Source organism: Erythrolamprus reginae, chromosome 2, assembly GCF_031021105.1.
Source record: "Erythrolamprus reginae isolate rEryReg1 chromosome 2, rEryReg1.hap1, whole genome shotgun sequence".
Lineage (NCBI taxonomy): Eukaryota > Metazoa > Chordata > Lepidosauria > Squamata > Dipsadidae > Erythrolamprus > Erythrolamprus reginae.
Genome location: NC_091951.1, coordinates 56,079,145 through 56,102,499, shown reverse-complemented (window position 1 = coordinate 56,102,499; position 23,355 = coordinate 56,079,145). Strand labels below are relative to the sequence as shown.

The 23,355-nt window shown below is 38.7% G+C and overlaps 1 protein-coding gene across 1 annotated transcript in view; it reads right to left on the bottom strand.

Annotated features, from left to right (window-relative positions):
- Window positions 1-23,355, bottom strand: part of SLC25A26 (solute carrier family 25 member 26) — a 173,924-nt gene that overhangs the window by 32,677 nt on the left and 117,892 nt on the right. The window contains exon 6 of the mRNA XM_070738180.1: window positions 14,153-14,197. Within this exon, the coding sequence (XP_070594281.1) occupies window positions 14,153-14,197 (45 nt within the window). The remainder of the gene's footprint in view (window positions 1-14,152; window positions 14,198-23,355) is intronic.

Below are 23,355 nucleotides of genomic sequence, written 5' to 3'. Positions count from 1 at the left end.
TGCTTTCCAGATGTTTTGGACTACCTTAGCTGCTTTCACCAGCATGGCCAGCTATAAGGAATGGTGACAGTTTCATCAGAAAACATCCAAGAGCACCAAAAGAGATATTACAGATACAGTGGTACCTCCAACTAAGAACGCCTCTACTTATGAACTTTTCTAGATAAGAACCAGGTGTTCTAGAATTTTTTGCCTCTTCTCAAGAACCATTTTCCACTTACAAACCCGAGCCTCCGAAACTGTAACTGGAAAAGGCGGGGAGAAGCCTCCATGGGGCCTCTCTAGGAAACTCCTGGGAGGAAGCAGGGCCTCCACCCACCCTGTGCTTTCCCCAATCGCTTCTTCTTACAAAATTTTCTACTTAAGAACCTGATGATGGAACGAATTAAGTTCGTAAGTAGAGGTACCATTGTAGTATTCTCTCTAACCTACATGCTGGCTTCTAAGAAAGCTGAACTGGGAGATAAGCACCATGAAAACTGGACTTCCATATAAGAAGTCAAAGCAGTTTAGATGACCATGGCCAAAGGGAGAACGCAAACTGGCCAACAGAAAATAAGATAATCCCCTTACAAAGAGGCCAATTTAATTATGGTGTTTCCACAAGGCTGGGAAAGCCCTACTCTCTGAACCATTTAAAAATAGACCACAAAATGCAGCACTTGAGAGCATACTACAGGGAATAATTCACCACTGGCACTTGACATAAATGAGCTAACGTGTTTCTTTCCACTTCCTTGTTTTACATGGAGAGCCAGATGAAAATGTGAAAGGAAAGGAAAAAAGGGGGGGGGGGGGACCTATCTGCTAAAGGGAAAGATACATTTTTATAACAATTACAAAGTCTACAAAGTTTGGTGGAATTATTAACCTAGAGAACAAGGATGAGTACATATTTTCTTGAGGAGTGCATTCTGCTTGAAGGACTGTCTCTCAGGACTTTAATCCAAAAATGGGTTAAAACAATGGTTCTTAACCTGGGGGTTGGGACCCCTTTGGGGATCGAATGACCGTTTCACAGGGGTCGCCTAAGACAAATTTCTTATGGTGTTAGGAACCGAAGCTTCTATTTTGGTGCCTTGGAACATATTCTAACAATCTGACCAATCAGGCATTTACAGCCGGGGGTGTCCTTCTGACCTTCCTGCCAATCGGCTTCAAGCTCTGTTGGGAGAATTGGTGCTAGACTTATGGTTGGGGGTCACCACAACATGAGGAACTGTATTAAGGGGTCGCGGCATTAGAAAGTTGAGAACCACTGGGTTAAAAGAATGAGTTCTCTCCTCTCTGCCTCCCTCACACACACACTTCCTCTACAAATCCTTCTCTTCCAACACTTATTTCTCTCTTTTTCCATTCTCTTCTGTTTCACAAATTTATCAGGATGGGATTGAGGGCTTCCACCTGAGAAGTGAGCCAATCTATGGCAGAAATCTAATCTCCCACTACATATAGAAACATAGAAGACTCTCTCCATGTCTTCAGAGTAGAAAAGAGAAATTAACCCAGAGGGGAGGAAAGAAGGGAAGGTAGTCTGCAATTGAATAGAAACATAGAAGTCTGACGGCAGAAAAAGACCTCAAGGTCCATCTAGTCTGCCCTTATACTATTTCCTGTATTTTATCTTACAATGGATATATGTTTATCCCAGGCATGTTTAAATTCAGTTACTGTGGATTTACCAACCACGTCTGCTGGAAGTTTGTTCCAAGGATCTACTACTCTTTCAGTGAAATAATATTTTCTCACGTTGCTTTTGATCTTTCCCCCAACTAACTTCAAATTGTGTCCCCTTGTTCTTGTGTTCACTTTCCTATTAAAAACACTTCCCTCCTGAACCTTATTTAACCCTTTAACATATTTAAATATTTCGATCATGTCCCCCCTTTCCCTTCTGTCCTCCAGACTATACAGATTGAGTTCATTAAGTCTTTCCTGATACGTTTTATGCTTAAGACCTTCCACCATTCTTGTAGCCCGTCTTTGGACCCGTTCAATTTTGTCAATATCTTTTTGTAGGTGAGGTCTCCAGAACTGAACACAGTATTCCAAATGTGGTCTCACTAGCACTCTATATAGCGGGATCACAATCTCCCTCTTCCTGCTTGTTATACCTCTATATATTCTATATATTATATATATTCCTGCTAGTCATATCTTGTCAGTTCCCTTCCCCACCTTCCCCTTTCATTCCTTTCCATCATCCTTCTCACACTGGTCTCTCTTGTGTGTAATTAGACAGAATGTCATTTGTAAATTCTGCATGGTATTTTATTCATTTATGCTACATATAACATTGGGAGCTTGGGAAGATGTATGTGGATAAAAAGGAATCCCATAATAGAACTGTATTTTGAATGTGATTTTAAAAATCCCTGGAGTTTGTAATTGGTTCTTTCGTAGACTTTCGAGAACCCCACTCTGATGTTCGGTGTGGCACCACCCCCTGTCGCAACCACATCCCACCACGCAAGCTCAGCCGCCACAGTCAGGACCCTTCCTCCCAAACAGAACTGTGTCAGGAATAGCCCAGCCAATGCATCTAGCAAGGGTGCAACTTGGAGGGCGCCCATCACAGGCAATCATCCCACCAGCCACACATTATTTATTATTTATTATTTATTATTTATTATTTATTATTTATTATTTATTATTTATTATTTATTATTTATTATTTATTATTTATTATTTATTATTTATTATTTATTATTTATTATTTATTATTTATTATTTATTATTTATTATTTATTATTTATTATTTATTATTTATTATTTATTATTTATTATTTATTATTTATTATTTATTATTTATTATTTATTATTTATTATTTATTATTTATTATATTGATTGATTGATTGATTGATTGGATTTGTATGCCGCCCCTCTCCGCAGACTTGGGGCGGCTAGCAACAATGATAAAAACAGCATGTGACAATCCAATACTAAAACAACTAAAAAAACCCCTTATTATAAAACCAAACATACACGCAAACATACCATGCATAAATTGTAAAGCCTAGGGGAAGGAATATCTCAGTCCCCCCATGCCTGACGACAGAGGTGGGTTTTGAGGAGCTTACGAAAGGCAAGGAGGGTGGGGGCAACTCTGATATCTGGGGGGAGTTGATTCCAGAGGGTCGGGGCCACCACAGAGAAGGCTCTTCCCCTGGGCCCCACCAAACGACATTGTTTAGTCGACAGGACCCGGAGAAGGCCAACTCTGTGGGACCTAACTGGTCGCTGGGATTCGTGCGGCAGAAGACGGTCCAGGAGATATTCTGGGACAAAACTCACTTATCAACTGCCTCGCTTGGCAATAAAAATGTTGGGCTCAACTTGGAGTCGTAAGTCAAGGGCTACCTTTATTTTCGTGAAAACAAAAGATAAACAGGAAACCCAGTGCCCCTAAACAGACACCTGATTAACCATAAACTAAAGTCTTCTGTTTGGGTGGGGGGTTGGACTAGATGACCTACAAGGTCCCTCCCGACTGTTAATCTGTACATCTGTAAAGTACTCAGATAAAATTGTACATATTTTGCTCTTCTAAGAGACACACTGGAAAATGACAAAAGCTATTTATCTGTGTCTTTTAGGGCTAATTAAAACTGAACCTAAAAATTCCCTGGCCAACATCTTTCTAATATCCCTTTATCTGATTTCCTAAATCACATACTATTAGAGACAGCAGGATATAATTAATCGTGTTTTTGTTCCAGGGCAATACCTGTTCTCACAGTGTTCCCAATATCGGAAAGCAAAATATGACAAGCAATGCACTTTTACAGCAGACCGTGATGCCAAGCCTGTGTCATGCATATTTTATTAGATCCAAGCCTGAATAGAAGACTTTGTTTTCCACTTCAAAGGACCCATCCCAATCTTGCGCTCTTCCTTTATGAATAACAAATTTGAAATAAATCTTTGGGATGGAACACATGGAAACACATACAACCTGGGCTCTCCCTGTCTTCCTAGGTCACTCGTGTGCTATGTTCCTTTGGTTTACTACTAAATAGTTGAAGAAATTCTGAAATGGGATTTATGCTGGAATGCAAATACAATATATTTCTATATTCTGTAAGATACACAGAACATCTTTCTCAAAAGGCAAAGGATATTCTCATGCTGGATTATATTATTTAAGCCTCTGATACTTTTTATCACATGTGTCTTATCTTCATCAACCTGCTATAATTTCTACTAGTACCATACTTGCACATCACTATTTGATAGATCAGGGATCTCCAATCTTGGAAACTTTAAGCCTGGCAAACTTCAACTCCCAGAATTCCACAACCAGCCAAGCTGGGAGTTGAAGTCCGTCAGGCTTAAAGTTCCCAAGGTTGGAAACCCCTGTGATAGGTCATGCTTCTCTTGGAGGGGAGGAAAAGGCACATTGTTGCATTTAATAAAAACAACATTTCACGATTTCTAGACAAAGGAAACTAATTTTGAAGCATATCCACCAATGACAAATTCCTTGTGTGTCCACACTTGACCAATAAAGAATTCTAATCTGTTCTGTTCTAATCAAATCTAACCTAAACTAAACTATTCTGATTGTAAAATTTTCTTTAAAAATTCCATGCTACTTACATAGAAACATAGAAGTCTGACGGCAGAAAAAGACATCATGGTCCATCTAGTCTGCCCTTATACTATTTTCTGTATTTTATCTTAGGATGGATATATGTTTATCCCAGGCATGTTTAAATTCAGTTACTGAGGATTTATCTACCACGTCTGCTGGAAGTTTGTTCCAAGGATCTACTACTCTTTCAGTAAAATAATATTTTCTCATGTTGCTTTTGATCTTTCCCCCAACTAACTTCAAATTGTGTCCCCTTGTTCTTGTGTTCACTTTCCTATTAAAAACACTTCCCTCCTGGACCTTATTTAACCCTTTAATATATTTAAATGTTTCGATCATGTCCCCCCTTTTCCTTCTGTCCTCCAGACTATACAGATTAACAATGTTAACTTCATTAACAATGTTAAATCTTCTGCAAGTACAGGTAATTCCTCCATTTACAACCATTTATTTAGTTACAACAACAGGGAAAGAAGTAATTTATGACTGATTTTTACACTTATGGCTGTTGGAGCATCGCCATGATCATATAATCAAAATCGAGACACTTGGCAACTAGCATATATTTATGGCAATAGCAATAGCATTTAGACTTATGTGCCACTTCACAGTGCTTTACAGCCAAACTGCTGGAAGCCGGTGATCAGCAGAAGTAGCTTGCAGTACAGTACTGCACTCTAACCATTTCTGATGGTTGCAGTGTCCCACGGTCATGTGATCACCTTTTGCAACTTCTGACAAGCAAAGATATTGAGAAAGCCAAATTTACTTAACAGCCATACTATTATCTTAATAACAATGGTGGCAACAACAGTTATAAAGTAAGCAAAAATGCACTTCATTTGCTTGCTTAGCAACAGAAATTTTGGGCTCAATTGTCATCACAAGTCAAGGACCATTTGTACTTCAAAATGTTTAAGGTGCCCAAGTACCAGCTCCTACCAATGGGAACATGGGATGAAACATTTTAGTAAACTTAGATGCAAACACTTTATATAACTAATGTTATGACTTAGATACCCTTCTCATTCATGATGATATATGTCAGGCTTAACTGAGCTCCCAACACTAAGTAATGCTGGAAGAGATTAAATTCTATTATTACAATTCTGGGAGTGACTTCTCCTTCAGAGATTCCTTCCAGTTTCTTCCAACTTTTACCATAAATCTGTGTGTCCAAAGAGATATTCTAATGAATTTCTTTAGAAAATCATTCTTTGTAGACAATTTTGCAGACCAACAAAATAGTCCACCAGTAAGATATTGGCCAATAGAAGCACCAAATTCTTAAATTAGGGAGTTTTCAAATAATCATAACTGGCAAGAAGGTTGCAAAACATTTTATAATTAGTTGTTATTATTATTATTATTATTATTATTAATAACAATAATAATAATATTTCAATTTTTATTATTATTTATTCAATCTAATCTGTCTTGCAAGGATTAAAAAAGGAGCAGAATCACTTTGGATAGCGAGGTGGGCAGCATATACATTTCATAAATAAACACAAAATAAATAAGTAAATAAAAGATGTCAAAATTTTATCAGACTTTGTTCCTTGCTTGGCCTTGGTACATGCTTTCAACCCGAATATACCAAGACCGTCATATATATATAAAAATAAAAATAAAAATAAAAATAAAAATAAAAATAAAAATAAAAATAAAAATAAAAATAAAAATAAAAATAAAAATAAAAATAAAAATATAAATATAAATATAAATATAAATATAAATATAAATATAAATATAAATATAAATATAAATATAAATATAAATATAAATATAAATATAAATATAAATATAAATATAAATATAAATATAAATATAAATATAAATATAAATATAAATATAAATATAAATATAAATATAGTTTGGATTTTGGAATAAAAAAATTTCGGGGCTTATTTAGAAGGAAGCAGAGAGACCTGGGTTTTTAGAAAAAGGATTGCATTTCATTCTAAAAGCAGGTTTTGGAAGCCCTGGAGAAACACCCTGTGTTTCTGTTCTTTGGCAGCTTGTTTTCAAACAAGCTGTGTCTTTCCAAATTCTTAAGTGGTTTCAAAGGGTGTTTCAACATTGCCAGTAAGGGCCTTTCTCTTTGCCCTTGCCACATACAGATGGTGCACAAGAATGTCTTTGACAATATTTTAAAGGCACTGTGAATAACCATTCTTGTGACATGAATAAAGTAAGGGTTTGTTTGCTGAACAGCTGGGGCTACAGCGTTTTTCGCATGGCCGAGCAGAGGGGAGAGAGAGAGACAGGGAAGGGGGGGGGGAAGGCAACCCATTAGGTGAATGGCAAGTATACTCCCACTGTCTGGAAGTGACATCACCTCCTTTGAAACTGTGCCCTAGAAATCGGGTTTCGGGGAAAGAGCCCCCCCACCAAATGGTAGACACGTTAGTGTTACAGAATGATCTGTGTTTAATCCCCCAAAGAAGCACAATCGTTACACCAAGATGGAGAAGTGAATGCTAGAACACTTACTACACAGCTTGCAAGGAAATGGATTTAAAGCTTTGTCTGGGTTTCATCTAGCCTGAGTTTTAATGTCACAGTATGTAGAAGGGGAAACGGGCTGTGTGGAAAGGGAGAGGGCTGTGAAAAGAGAATGAGAAAGAGGCAGGGGGGAAAAAGAAATAAAGAAAAATAGACAGGCAGATTACATTTAGGGATCTTACCAAAAAAAACCCCCTTTCATATGCCAAAAACAATTGATTTTTTTAACCTATGTGCACAAGTGTACTGTCACCATGAGCTGCCAAAAATACAATCTGAACAGTGAAAAAAACATATACAGTGTTCCCTCGATTTTTGCGGGGAATGCGTTCCGGGACCGCCCGCGAAAGTTGAATTTCCGCGAAGTAGAGATGCGGAAGTAAATACACTATTTTTGGCTATGAACAATATCACAAGCCTTCCCTTAACACTTTAAACCCCTAAATTGCAATTTCCCATTCCCTTAGCAACCTTTTAGATTATTATTCACCATGTTTCTTTATTAAAGTTTATTTAAAAAATATTTATTAAAGGTGGACGAAAGTTTGGTGATGATATATGACGTCATCCGGCAGGAAAAACCGTGGTATAGGGGGGAAAACCGCAAAGTATTTTTTAATTAATATTTTTGAAAAACCGTGGTATAGACTTTTCGCAAAGTTCGAACCTGCGAAAATCGAGGGAACACTATAATAGCAATAGCACTTAGACTTATATACTGCTTCACAGTGCTTTACAGCCCTGTCTAGGCATTTACAGAGTAAGCCTATTGCCCCAAACAATCTGGGTCCTCACTTTACCAACCTCGGAAGGATGGAAGTTTGAGTCAACCTTGAGCCACTCAGAATTGAACTCCTGGAGTAAAATAGTGAGTTAACTCTGCAGTATTGCATTCTAATCACTGCACCACCATGGCTCCAAATAATAATAATTATTATTATTTATTATTTTTTATTAGATTTGTATGCCACCCTTCTCAGATTATAGTTTATAGTTTATTAGATTTGTATGCCGCCCCTCTCCGAAGACTAACTAATTATAGTTAACAAATTAATTAATGCTTCGTTGACTATGCTAAAGCCTTTGATTGTGTGGCCCTCTCAATTCCTGGAAAACAGATGGGGAAGAAAAGAAAGTAGTGACAGATTTTATTTTCCTGGGCTCCAAAATAGAATAGAATAGAATAGAATAGAATAGAATTTTACTGGCCAAGTGTAATTGGACACACAAGGAATTTGTCTTGGTGCATATGCTCCCAGCGTACATAAAATAAAATATACATTTGTCAAGAATCATGTGGTATGACACTTAATGATTGTCATAGGGGTCAAATAAGCAATGAAGAAGCAATTTTAATAAAAATCTTAGGATATAAGCAACAAGTTACAGTCATACAGTCAACTTGGGAGGAAATGGGTGATAGGAATGATGAGAAAAACTAGTAGAATAGAAGTGCAGATTTAGTAGAAAGTCTGACAGTGTTGAGGGAATTATTTGTTTAGTAGAGTGGTGGCGTTCGGGAAAAAACTGTTCTTGTGTCTAGTTGTCTTGGTGTGCAGTGCTCTGTAGTGAGGGTAGGAGTTGAAACAGTTTTGAGGGTAGGAGTTGAAACAGTTTGTGTCCAGGATGTGAGGGGTCAGTAAATATTTTCCCCGCCCTCTTTTTGACTCGTGCAGTATACAGGTCCTCAATGGAAGGCAGGTTGGCAGCAATTGCTTTTTCTGCAGTTCTGATTATCCTCTGAAGTCTGTGTCGGTCCTGTTGGGTTGCAGCACCAAACCAGACAGTTATAGAGGTGCAGATGACAGATCATCAGAGATGGGGACTACAGCCAAGAAATTAAAAGATTGCTCATGGGAAGGAAAGCTATTTGTGCTGGGCAATAGGCCACCAGCATCTGTGTCCCACAACTTTCGGCATGGCCGTTTCACATAAAGAGGGTTCATCCTGGAAGGCGTTTTGAATTCCTTCTTTCCACTCCTTCCTTCCACCCCCTCTAACCGATTGGACAGGGGCTAATTGTCTAGAAGGTGGGGGGCAAAATACCCAAGCCAAACCCTCTTTCTGCAAAATGGCTGTGCTGAAGGACATGGGAGTATTGCCCAGGGGAAATGGCTAGAGGCGTGTCACCTGAGGAGATAAGTCGGGGGGAGAATTGCCTGAGAAGAAAAGGGCGAGGAGAAGGAAGAGTTGGAGATGAACAGTCCTAGACCTGAGAATGAGGTGGCTGGATGGAGTCACTGAAGCAGTCGACGTCAGCTTAAATGGACTTTGGGGGATGGTAGGGGACAGGAATTTGCAACTAATCACAACCACAATAATTAAAAATAAAACAATTTCTGTAGTACTTTCAAGGAAAGGCCTATGCTATAGGTGCTTTTGAAGATAGAAACATAGAAACATAGAAGTCTGACGGCAGAAAAAGACCTCCTAGTCCATCTAGTCTGCCCTTATACTATTTTCTGTATTTTATCTTAGGATGGATATATGTTTATCCCAGGCATGTTTAAATTCAGTTACTGTGGATTTATCTACCACGTCTGCTGGAAGTTTGTTCCAAGGATCTACTACTCTTTCAGTAAAATAATATTTTCTCATGTTGCTTTTGATCTTTCCCCCAACTAACTTCAGATTGTGTCCCCTTGTTCTTGTGTTCACTTTCCTATTAAAAACACTTCCCTCCTGGACCTTATGTTTTGCAGAAAAAAATTTAAGCTAGTAGATAGGGCTATGTTATGTATTGAAAGCTGGTTTTGTCAGTCATCAAAGCAAGAAAGAACAGGGTTCAAGCTGTTACTGAATATTTAGGTCAATGTAGGGAACATCAGTCCTGAAGCCTAATTTGGCCAACTTGCAACAACACTGACCCTCGTTTTCTCTTATTCTTCCCTTTAGAGGAGGGTAGGCTTGACATTTGAAAAGATTGGCAAGGCTGCTCTATTCACTGTGACTCACAAAATTCTAGATAATTGAGTGAAGGACTGAAGGGTAAATTGACTAGGGCCATTCAAAGAATTGATGAATTATCTTCCATGAAAATGTTCACAGAGTACTACTATGTTGTACTTGGCCAAGACCATAGATCCCAGAGGCCATTTCTGCCACCACCACCACCCCCAAATTAAAACATCTAGTCAAGTTAAGATGAAATGCTTGCCAAAAAAGGTCTGTTTTACTGTTCAGGAAGCAGCTTCTCATGAACGGCTAAAAGGTAACCAGCAAAGATGCAACCCACTCAAATCATAGAAACATAGAAGACTGACGGCAGAAAAAGACCTCATGGTCCATCTAGTCTGCCCTTATACTATTTCCTGTGTTTTATCTTAGGATGGATATATGTTTATCCCAGGCATGTTTAAATTCAGTTACTGTGGATTTACCAACCACGTCTACTGGAAGTTTGTTCCAAGGATCTACTACTCTTTCAGTGAAATAATATTTTCTCACGTTGCTTTTGATCTTTCCCCCAACTAACTTCAGATTGTGTCCCCTTGTTCTTGTGTTCACTTTCCTATTAAAAACACTTCCCTCCTGGACCTTATTTAACCCTTTAACATATTTAAATGTTTCGATCATGTCCCCCCCTTTTCCTTCTGTCCTCCAGACTATACAAATTGAGTTCATTAAGTCTTTCCTGATGCGTTTTATGCTTAAGACCTTCCACCATTCTTGTAGCCCGTCTTTGGACCCGTTCAATTTTGTCAATATCTTTTTGTAGGTGAGGTCTCCAGAACTGAACACAGTATTCCAAATGTGGTCTCACCAGCGCTCTATATAAGGGGATCACAATCTCCCTCTTCCTGCTTGTTATACCTCTAGCTATGCAGCCAAGCATCATATTTGTAGTTTTCAGAGTCCAGAACAATAGATGTAGACAAAATGTAGACATTTTTTAAAAAACTTCTGAGGTGTTCAAGGCATTTTAACTGAACAGATATTTGAGAACACGTTTTAATTCTTTAAAATTCCTGGAACCTGCACACTCCCTGAGGCTTCTACCTCACTTATGGAATGCAGAAGCATTGTTTTGTCTATGGAAGCCACCCAAAAAAATCTTAGCATATTTTTATAGCAATCCTTGAAATATGATAGTCAAATAAAAGTAAATATAATTATTATTTTTATTATTATTATTATTTATTAGATTTGTATGCCGCCCCTCTCCGTAGACTCGGGGGGGGGGGGCTCACAGCAATAGTAAAAACAATATACAATAACAAATCTAATAATTAAAATATCTAAAAACCCTTATTTAAAAGCAAGACATACACACAAACATACCATACATAAACTATATAGGCCAGGGAAAGATGTCTCAATTCCTCCATGCCTGACGGCAGAGGTGGGTTTTATGGAGTTTACGAAAGGCAAGGAGGGTGGGGGCAATCCTAATCTCCAGGGGGAGCTGGTTCCAGAGGGTCGGGGCCGCCAGAGAGAAGGCTCTTCCCCTGGGTCTCACCAGATGACATTGTTTAGTGGACGGGACCCAGAGAAGGCCAACTCTGTGGGACCTGACCTGTCGCTGGGATTCGTGCGGCAGAATTAGTAACATTGTTCTCTTGATTTACAATTATTTCAACCTGTAGATTTACCATAGATGTTCATCTATTCAGATAGCTTTTAAATGAAAAATATATCATTAAGTATCCCACCATAGTAGCTGAAATTTGCTAGCATCTGAACAAGTTATAATGACCAATAAAATTATGTTGTGGTCAAAATCACACTTCAAATAGGCAGGTGTCTTCAATATCCAAAATCCACTATTAGAATAATTTAAATGAATAATAATGAATAATAATGAATTCAGAATATCACCTGGGGTTTGATTTAGAAATAAATCAGTTTATGGACTCATCTTGAGCAAAATACATGTATGTGTATATGAATGCAGGAAATGTATGCTAATGTATGCTATATATTATAATATATTTATATACACTCCTATAATATTATAGGAAAACTATAATTTGCAGCAAATTTTTGAATACATCTGACCCCCTAAAAACCAAAACTTGAACAATGAAAAAAATAATTAACAAAATCATAAAAGTTAAAAAATAAAACAACGCCGTAATACTTTAAAGCCCCAGATGCTATGAGAAGACAATGCACATTTAAAGCCAGAATAAACCCTTATTATGATTGGTACTGTATATATTTCAGAAAGGAGAAGGTTAAAAAAGTCATATTTATCAACCTTGTTTATACTTCTGCTCTGTTTTCTGTTCTGTTGACTTATCAAAGCAACTATTTATCTCTCTCCCTCATTCTTTATTACCTCATTTATTACCCTCATTCTTAATTCCAAGAAAACACATCACATGTAAAAAATACAGTTTCAAATACAAACTAAAATTAGCAATAAAATAATCCCACAGTAACTGAATTTAAACATGCCTGGGATAATAAAGATATATCCATCCTAAGATAAAATACAAAAAATAGTATAAGGGCAGATTAGATGGATCATGAGGTCTTTTTCTGCCGTCAGTCTTCTATGTTTCCATGTTTAATTTAACATTTAAAACAAGTCAGTGTTGATTGAAGAAGTATACTCTTACTCTTAGTCCCTACTCTGTAGAGTCCCACAGGGTTCAATGTTTTTTCCTCTCCTTTTCAACATCTACATGAGGTTTTTAGATGAGCTCATCTGCCACCATGGGGTGAAGTATCATCATCAGATGATGATATCCAATAATACATCTCCACCCCTTACAATTTAAATGATGCCACGAATGTATTATTCCAGTGTCTTGGAGCAGAGGTGGGCTTCACATACTGTAGCAACCCGAGTCTGCGGAGGCGGCATACAAATCTAATAAATAATAATATTTTATTTATTTATTTAATTGGATTTGTATGCCGCCCCTCTCCGAGGACTCGGGGCGGCTCACAGCATATATAAAAACAGAACAGTAATATAATCCAATTAATACTACAATATTAAAAACAATTAAAATGTCAATTTATGTCAATTTATGAAATTTGTATGCCACCCCTCTCCGAGGACTCGGGGCGGCTCACAACAATAATAAAAACAATATTCCAGCGAAAACAAATCTAACATTAAAAAGCACATAAAACCCTATCATATTTAAAAATATACATACCCAAACATAAATATAAAAAAGCCTGGGGAAAAGGTGTCTCAACTCCCCCATGCCTGGCGGTATAGATGGGTCTTGAGTAATTTGAGAAAGACAAGGAGTGTGGGGGCAGTTCTAATCTCTCGGGGGAGTTGATTCCAGAGGGCCGGGGCTGCCACAGAGAAGGCTCTTCCCCTAGGGCCCACGAAACGGCAATGTTTAGTCGACGGGACCGGGGAAAGGCCAACTCTGTGGGACCTAACACCACGGAAAATTTGACTTAGGCGATCCATGTGAAACGGTCATTCAACCCCCAAAGGGGTCCCTACCCCAAGGTTGAGAACCACTGCTGTAAAGTGTATTTGACACAATTTATATTGGCATTATCTATCAGTTTAGCCTTTCAGATATGTGGCTGTTAACTCTCCAAATTCTCTAGTCATTATTGCCATTGCAAAAAAAGAAGAAATACACTCCACTTATTTAGTTGGGGGAAGATTTTCAAATTCATACAGGCTTGTTTTTGAAGATGCCACAAATGGAATTAGTTCTGCACTTCAGAAGTATCACAGTATGGCAAAATTATTAGGTTATACCATAATGCTTTAGAATAATGAAAGAAAATTGTGGAAAGGAATGTGTGATATAAGAGAAGCAAACCTTACAGTTCCACCATTCAAATCGTTTTTGTCCATCTCTCTAGCACAAATTTCTGAATGCATATAAGTATGCTGTAGCAATTCCACATTTATCAAAACGCCTGCAACTGTTGTAAAAAATATTTGACATTTTTCTTTTTTTTTCTTGGCCTTTTTCATTGGTTTTTCTGTATTTTTTAAATTTCTGCAAGAATTTGCAATGCCCTTTTAACCTGGGATCTCTTCTCTTTTAATCTGTAATAGTTTATATTTGAAAAAAAAAACATATCAAAGAAACATAATTTTAAATAAAGGGACTTACCTTTAAAGATTCCCATACAGGAAACTGTACAAGAGAGAAAGGAATCTGGAGTTCAAGAAAGAAAAAAGGAAAATGAGATGCATGATTAAGTTGGATACAGTTAGCTTAACTAAATTAGGAAAAATATATTCACTCAATGAACTGTGGCTTCTTAAAATTATAAATCTCAGAGTATTATATTATACACAAGGCTGAACCTTTGACTTACTGTCAAGTATTATAGTCAGGGTGGGCTCTGAGAGTCAGAACTGGCACTACCAAGTATGGTGAACTTTAATGATTTAAAGCCTGGAAAAATAATACAGAGAATAGCTTAGAAGGTACACACAGAAACTATTTGCCAAAGAGCTGCCTGCTTAGCTTTGCAGCTCAGCAGAGGCATTTTACTGAAGACTCAGCTATTTTTCATAAGGAAGCTCAGTTCAATATTGAGCACTGGAAACAGAGATCTCTAACTCATAAATCCCTTGAGAATTCAAACTGTCAATGCAAGTAACTATATCTACAAAGGCTTGCCATCTATCCTTTGCAAACAGCCCTATGCTGGGGGAAAAAGTCTCAATGCTGCTTTGCCATTTGTTTTCAACACAAATGTATAAATATTTAGACCAAGAGACTGGCTGTAACCATTTTTGGCCAATCAGACATTTCAAACAGCAACCCAGAACTCTGGAGGCCATTCTTGTTAGGACATCTTAAGGCACACAAACAGATTTTTCCCTCCAAACACATAAATGTTGATCACTTTACTAAGGAGAAAAGGCATGAAGCTTTTCTTCTCAACTAAAGGGAGTTCTTGCTCTCTCCTTAATACCAAAATGCAAGGAGTAAGTTTATTTTATTTTTGCGTGCCGCATTCATTTATTTATATCCCGCCTTTAACTATTTTCACATATAAGATGGTGAACATGTCCAACACGCCTTCCTCCTCCTATTATGCACACAACAACCACCCTATGAGTTGAGTTGGGGCAAGAGAGAAGGACTGGCCCAAGGTCAGTGAGGGCGAACCCAGGCACAGGTGCCACAGGTGACATGTGGAGCCATATCATGCATTGGTTGCCGATCAGTTTCCGGTCACAATTCAAAGTGTTGGTTATGACCTATAAAGTTGCAAAGGCACTGCAAAAAAGTAACTCATTACTGGTCCTCGCACTTATGACTATCACAGGATCCCCATAGTCACCTGATCAAAATTTAGGCACTTGCCAACAAGCATGGATTTACAATGGTTGCAGCATCCCTGGCTCATGTGACTACTAGTCAGCTTCTGACAATTGGGGAAGCTAGATTAACAACCACACAATTCATTTAACAAATGCAGTGATTCGCTTATCAACCATTGCCCAAAAGATCATTAAATCCGGTCTGTCTCACTTAACTGTACCTTGCCTAACAACAGAAATTGTAGTCCCCATTGTGGTCATAAGTTAAGGACTAACTCTTTCTCTTTAAAAAAAAAAATCTTTATTAGTTATTTGCATATTAAAAAAAACCAGACAAAAAAGGAAAAAAATCCAATACAATTACACAGACAAGCAAAAAAAATGAAAACATAAAAAGAAAAGAAAAGAAGGGAGGAGAGAAGGAAGAAAAGAAGGGAATGGAAAAAGACAAGAAAGAAAAGGGGAAAGAGAAAAGAAAGAAAAAGAAAGAGACAAGGTCAACTAATATGTTGACTATCCTTATTTACACAGCCTTTAAATTAGAATATTAAAAATTGTGTTATGAAATGTTTTTACGTTTCATAACACAAGGTTGTCTTTCTAAATTATACTTTTAAGTTAGATTGTAAGATTACAGATCAGTAACTAGATTTGATGTTTCTTGTAAGTAAAGTGTAATTATTATGTGTGATTTATGTTTTTAACAATTTATTTTGATTTAACCAGACATATCACTTGTCCCATGTTTTGTAAAATTCAGTATTATCTTTATCTTGTATCTTTTTCTTGTAAGGACTAACTTTTTCAATCAGATATTGATTTATTGATTTATTTTATGAGAAGCACTCGTGCTTTCTGAATTTCTTTTTAAAAAGTCCTTTCCTATCCAACGCTACTTCCTGACTTCCTTAAAGTTCATGTTTCTGGTATCCACTGAACAAAAGCAGCACAATATACAGGAAAGCTACAGTAACAGTTAAACAGTAGCACAGAATCAGGAGTGAAATGCTCCCGGCTCACTCGTGCCTGTCAGTCATCGGAGAGACAGTGATGAAGGGAGTGAGAGGCTCCCCCCACCAATCTTTTACCCTCTGCACATGCACAGAACACTTTGTGCATGCACAGAGGGTAAAAAAAATCAAATGGTAGCATCACTTGAATGGAGTCTCAAGCTCCCTTTGCAACTGGCTTTCCGACAACTCACAGGCATGAGTGAACCAGGAGCACTTCACCCCTGCATAGAATCCATTAGCAGATGCAGGGATCTAACACAGCTACTGTAACTGCATTTTTTTAAAAATGGGAAAACATGATCATAAGAATTCCCTTTTTAAGTCTGTAATGCTAAACTGGGATGCCAATTTTACCATGTAGCCGAAATTTTCATCTCTGAAATTTTGGTGGAATATTTCAGATCCTTTCAGATTTTGTTTACAAATCCTTTTTCACAAGGAGCTGCATGGTCAACCAAAATGTCAACCTTGAGTGACATAGAACATATTTATTATTGTTCTACATATGTGGCTGCAAACAAAGTAATCTACTTACACCCATCTGAATTCAACAAGCACACTTAATTTTACATTGCAGTGTAGCCGCTGTTGTGATAGCGTATTCATTATTTTTTCATGATTTATGAACATGTCGACAAACCGTTTTTATAAAAACCTATATTGCTTAAAAGCTGCAATTTTTCAAATTTAAAATATTATAGGATGACTGTCAATGTCGGCTTCACTTGAGTTTGTATCGCAACGAGTTAGCCTATGAAAAATATTCAGATATATAATAAGGAAGACTCAAGATGACAATGCAGTAAGCTATTCATAATGACATGTAATTTAATGTGACGCTAAAATGTGTAAGATAACTCTGAGATAAACAGCTTACCCTTTTTTAAAATTATGAATATGACAAAGGGTGCATTCGAACAAAATAGCAGAGTAACAGATGTAACCATTTAACATTAATTTAATATATTCTCTCAAAAAAAAACCCTTTACCATTTGTTATCTGTCCACATCACCATCTGTCTCCTTCTCGGTTTCAAATTCCAAAAATGAAAATTCAGCATAATACAATCCACGTGCGTTGCGAATTTAACACTTCCCTGTTCAAAAAGTTGAGGAAATGGCCATTTCTCCCATATTATTTTTGCAACTCTATACAGAAATCACGTTATGCAGATTTCTGCGCGTTATACAGAAATCTGTCGGGTGCAATTCAAAGGATCCACCCACAACTGAATGTCTGTCTCCTGAAATCTTCATTAAAATCTAGCTGAGACTATGGGATTCTATCCTGAAGATGTAAAAGCAATTTAATGGATTGTTCTGCAGAAGATTCTATGGGGTTTTTAAGTGGATTTGAAAAAGCAGGGTGAAATCCAGCCCATGCCTACCGAGTCTGCGGAGAGGGGCGGCATACAAATCCAATAAATAAATAAATAAATAAATAAAAATAAAATAAATGAGACAAGGCTTTCTTGACACCTTTCCCTCTGGTTCCCCTTCATATTTCCTTGGATTTAGAGATCAGCACTGTGGTTCAGCCTTTGTGCAAACGGGGTTCTTATGGAGCAGCCTGAGTATTTTTTGCAAGTTTAGATTTGCACTTAAATCACCTCTTTTGTAGGAGGTGCAATCTCCTTCCAGGTACAATTCAAGTGCAGTTTATCCCCTTGAAAGCCCCACATGGTTTGGGGCCACGGTATTCGAAGGACTTCCCCCTCCACTATTATATCCAACCAGGCCGCCAGGATGAGAAAGTAGGATATTTTACCAATCCCATCAATTACAGATTGTCTTCTGGCGGGATCACAAAAAAGGGTCTTCTCGGTGGTGGCTCCTTCTGTATGGAAAAACATATCTCCTGAGGTACGGTTGGCCCCTGGCCTGAAAAGGCCATAAAAACACAGGATTTGTCAGTGGAGATAGGGCCAGTCAAGTGGCTGATTTGATTGTGTTATTGGTGCAGTAGATTTTTAAATGTTGTAAGTCACCCAGAGTCTACCTACAGTACATAGCAAACTTAGGTGGCTATGTTGAATAAATAAAACTTTCCACCATTTTCTTCTTCTTTTTCCACCTTGTTTTCTCCTCTCCATTCCATTATTGATTTGCTACAGAAGAGTCTCAGTTAATTTCTGTTTTCTAGGCTTTTGCAATAATGTAGTTCATGCTTCACACTGCTACTAATTTAGAAAAGCTACTCCAGGCTCCAAAGATTTATTTTATTAACCATACAAGAGCAGTAATAACATGATTTCTCACCTGCTTTTATCTGCATAAAGCACTTTAGTTTTGCTGTTCAGCCAGACCTTGAAATGCCAACCCAACCTGAGATCACAGGACTAAATACAGTCCCTAAAAGGTTTCAAAAGTCTTCCAGAAGTTATCTCCCATAATTACAATTTTTAATGATGTAGACACAGAAAATAATTACATATTAGGTCTGTGCAAAGCACTGAAATGGTTTGCTCAGCCCGGTGAAATATATGACAGAAGATTAATCCATTTAACTATATCCATGTCAATATAAATGAGCTGGAATTTACACACTGACTCACACTACGTTTTTGAAAGGCAACCACTACATGTCACTCAAAGGGCTAAAGGTATATCCTGGTTCAGAAGCAGCTGTCCTCCTTTTCACTTGTTGAATATACTATAAATGTAGAAAAGTTGAGAAGTGAGGCACAATGAAAATGAATCTACCCAGACACCACTTTTAAATTGGACCACAACTTAATGAAAAGTCTCCTCTAAGATCATAAGTAACGGGATGCGTATTTAACCTCTCAATTCATCTTGGTGAGAGCTCTTCATAAAATAATACTGTTATGAGTTACTTGCTTCAAAATCAGCCCCAATTTGAATGTACAGTGGTACCTCAAGATACGAACCCCTCGTCTTACGAACAACTCGTGATACGAACCCGGGGGTTCAGAAAAATTTTGTCTCTTCTTACGAACTTTTTTCGAGTTACAAACCGGCGTTCGGAGACTGCTGGGAAGCCGCGCGGCTGTTTTAAAAGGTGACAGCCGGGCGGCGGGGCTTCCCAGAAGCCTCCCGAACGCCGGTTCGTAACTCGAACAAAGTTCGTAAGAAGAGGCAAAATTTTTCTGAACCCCAGGTTCGGTTCGGGAGGTTGCTGGGAAGCCCCCCAGCCCGGCTGTCACCTTTTAAAACAGCCGCACGGCTTCCCAGCTGTCTCCCGAAGCCGAACGCGGAAGTTCGGCTTTGGCGTTCGGCTTCAGGAGACAGCTGGGAAGCGGCGCGGCTGTTTTAAAAGGTCACAGCCGGCCTGGGGGGCTTCCCAGCACCCCCCTGAACCCCGAACCCGGGTTTGGGGGGGTGCTGGGAAGCCCCCCAGGCCGGCTGTCACCTTTTAAAACAGCCGCGCGGCTTCCCAGCAGTCGCCGAAAGCCGTTCTTTTGTGGGGGGGGTTTTGGTTGCACGGATTAATTGACTTTACATTGTTTCCTAAGGGGAAACAATGTTTCGTCTTACGAACCTTTCGTCATACGAACCTCCTCCTTGCACCAATTAAGTTCATATCATGAGGTATTACTGTATATGAAATCTAAGACTGCATGATTTTTCAGAATAGAATAGAATAGAACAGAACAGAATAGAATAGTTATTGGCCAAGTGTGATTGGACACACAAAGAATTTGTCTTTGGTGCATATGCTCTCAGTGTACATAAAAAGACAAGATAAGATTTCTCTCTTTTTGTCTCTCTGTCCATCTTTTTCGTTTCTCTTTCTTTTCTTTCCCTAGGTTTTTCCTTTTTTCCCCTTCTCCCTACACTTTCTTTTCTTTCTCTTAATTACATGTTTGTAGTAGTCATTTTTTATTCTTTTTGAATGTATTGTTTTTCTATTTGTGAATAAAAACTTTTTTTAAAAAAAGACAAGATACATTAGTCAGGAATCATAAGATACAACATCTAATCTAGGATCATAGGGTACAAATAAGCAATTGTGAAACAATCAGTATCAATATAAATTATAAGGATACAAGCAACAAGTTACAATCTTGCAGTCATAAACGGGAAGAGACGGGTGAACAATGAATAGTAATACAGCCTTGGTGACTAGTTTGATATGTCAAAATAGTCAAAGATATCACTGTGTGCATGGCATATGAGGTACATAATAGCTGTGTGCAACTCCTTCTACCAAGTGTGTCTTTTCTTCGGTCTGAGCAGCCACACAATTCTAGGAAAACAATATGGCTAAAGGAGTTGCAGGCAGATATACCTGAGTTAGAAGAGAATATTTGCAGCTCAGGGTTGAACTATGCTGTTCTTGGTACCCTTTGGTTCTTTTCCTGCAGATATTTCATTATGTAACTAATATTGTCAGGTAATGAAGCCTCTGCAAGGTAACAACCAAGGACCCCCTGCTATTTAATATCTACATGAAACCGCTGGGTGAGATCATCCAAGGGCATGGGGTGAGGTATCATCAATATGCAGATGATACCCAGCTTTACATCTCCACCCCTTGTCCAGTCAGTGAAGCAGTGGAAGTGATGTGCCGGTGCCTGGAGGCTGTTGGGGCCTGGATGGGTGTCAACAGACTCAAACTCAACCCTGATAAGACGGAGTGGCTGTGGGTTTTGCCACACAAGGACAATTCCATCTGTCCGTCCATCACCCTGGGGGGGGGGGAATCACTAACCCCCTCAGAGAGGGTCCGCAACTTGGGCGTCCTCCTCGATCCACAGCTCACATTAGAGAAACATCTTTCAGCTGTGGCGAGGGGGGCGTTTGCCCAGGTTCCCCTGGTGCACCAGTTGCGGCCCTATTTGGATCGGGAGTCACTGCTCACAGTCACTCATGCCCTCATCACCTCGAGGCATGACTACTGTAACGCTCTCTACATGGGGTTACCTTTGAAAAGTGTTCGGAAACTTCATATCGTGCAGAATGCAGCTGCAAGAGCAATCATGGGCTTCCCTAAATATGCCCATGTCACACCAACACTCCGCAGTCTGCATTGGTTACCGATGAGTTTCCGGTCACAATTCAAAGTGTTGGTTATGACCTATAAAGCCCTTCGTGGCACCGGGCCAGGTTATCTCCGGGACCGCCTTCTGCCGCACGAATCCCAGCGACCAATTAGGTCCCACAGAGTGGGCCTTCTCCGGGTCCCGTCAACTAAACAATGTCATTTGGCGGGACCCAGGGGAAGAGCCTTCTCTATGGCGGCCCCGACCCTCTGGAACCAACTCCCCCCAGAGATTAGAACAGCCCCCACCCTTCTTGCCTTTCGTAAGCTTCTTAAAACCCACCTCTGTCGTCAGGCATGGGGGAATTAAGATATTCTTTCCCCCTAGGCTTCTACAATTTATGTATGGTACGTTTGTATGTATGATTGGTTTTAAAATAAGGGTTTTTAGCTACTTTACTATTGGATTGTCGCATGTTGTTTTTACCACTGTTGTTAGCCGCCCCGAGTCTACGGAGAGGGGCGGCATACAAATCCAATAAAATGAAATGAAATGAAATCCTATAGCTTTCGCCAGGTTTTTCCTTTTTTTCCCTTCTCCACGTCCTTTCTTTTCTTTCTTTTAAGTATGTTTCTAATAGTCTTTTATTGTTCTTTTTTAATTGTATTGTTTTTCTATTTGTGAATAAAAGCTTTATTTTATTCCTATAGCTGAGTGTTCCAGATGCCTCAAATGAGCTTTTTGCCTTTGAATTTCAAGTGACGAACAGCCCTAACAAAGATTAAATTTCAGGTGGTTTTTGTTTTTGCGTAGGGGTTTGTTCTACCCTATTAAAAAAAATAGACCCATTGAAAGTACTCTACAGCTCTGGTTCCCAGGGAAGGGGGCGCTACGCCCCACAGGGGGGGCAATTTGATTTTTAATAGGGGCAATTGGAACCTTGTTTAAACTAAGTTAAGGGCCTTTTAAGCTTTCTCAACATGAGTAGTTCACTTTTTGAATAGTAAGAACTATATGTCATGGGGGGGGGGCATCAGGATTTTTAGAGATGCTTAGGTGGGGCATGAGCAAAAAAAAGTTGAGAACCACTGCTCTACAGTCTGCTGTAGCTTTCTCCAACTTGGCATCCTGCATAAGTTTGGGTTTTTGCTCTCAAAATTTCCAACATATCTATCTCATCTGGGAGATACTAAATTAGGAAACTTTGCTTTGAGGGAATACACAGAAAGATTTCTTCCACCGAGACTGGGAAACACAGAGTTTTCTATAAAAAGCAAGTATGAATAAAACTGGAATAAACTAGAATTTGGGTTATTAGTTTCCACAATAAATAATTCCCCATTTTGTCTGCTTCTACGACCATTCCTCCCCCACCTTTTTCAATACCCACAGAGTTAAAGATTAAGGTCTGGTTCATCACATTGCAGCTAATGATTAATAAATGAAGCTACACCATTCCACCACCAGGCAAAACTCAGTTTGAGAGGCACCTGCTAAGGGAAATTTGTTATCTGGATTGGCAGGAAGTAGCATGGAGACGAAATCAATGTCACTGCCGCACACGGAGCTGACAGACTGAAATCTCATAGGAAATTTGGCATCACAAACAAGGAAGAATTTCCCTTGTGGCATCTCAAAACCCCACAGTAAAGGTCAAACGTGGTTCTTATTTATCAGGGCCATGAAACCCAAGTGCTGTGATTAAGTTTCTTCCAAGCCCCAATTTCAGGTACCAAAGCCCAGTTCATTTGACAGCAAAAAGTTATAATATATTTATGAGGGGATTCATGCTTGCTACCTTGTTGCTGAGTGGCAATTAGCTGGATGATCGCCTTGTCCTGCTGAAGCAAGTGCAACATTGCTGTCTTTTGCAAAATAAGTGTGTGGGTTTCACATCACGGAAATGCAAAATTCAACAACCCGTCTTTCAGTTATTAATTTTCAACTGTTTTCGTTTTAATTTTCTAGGCTTTGCAGCGTTCAATATAAGCTTTAAATACGTCGGAGCAAAAGGGCTGGGTTTTCTTCAGAATTGAGTTTGGCTCCATTCTATAGACCAGTGATGGCAAACCATTTTT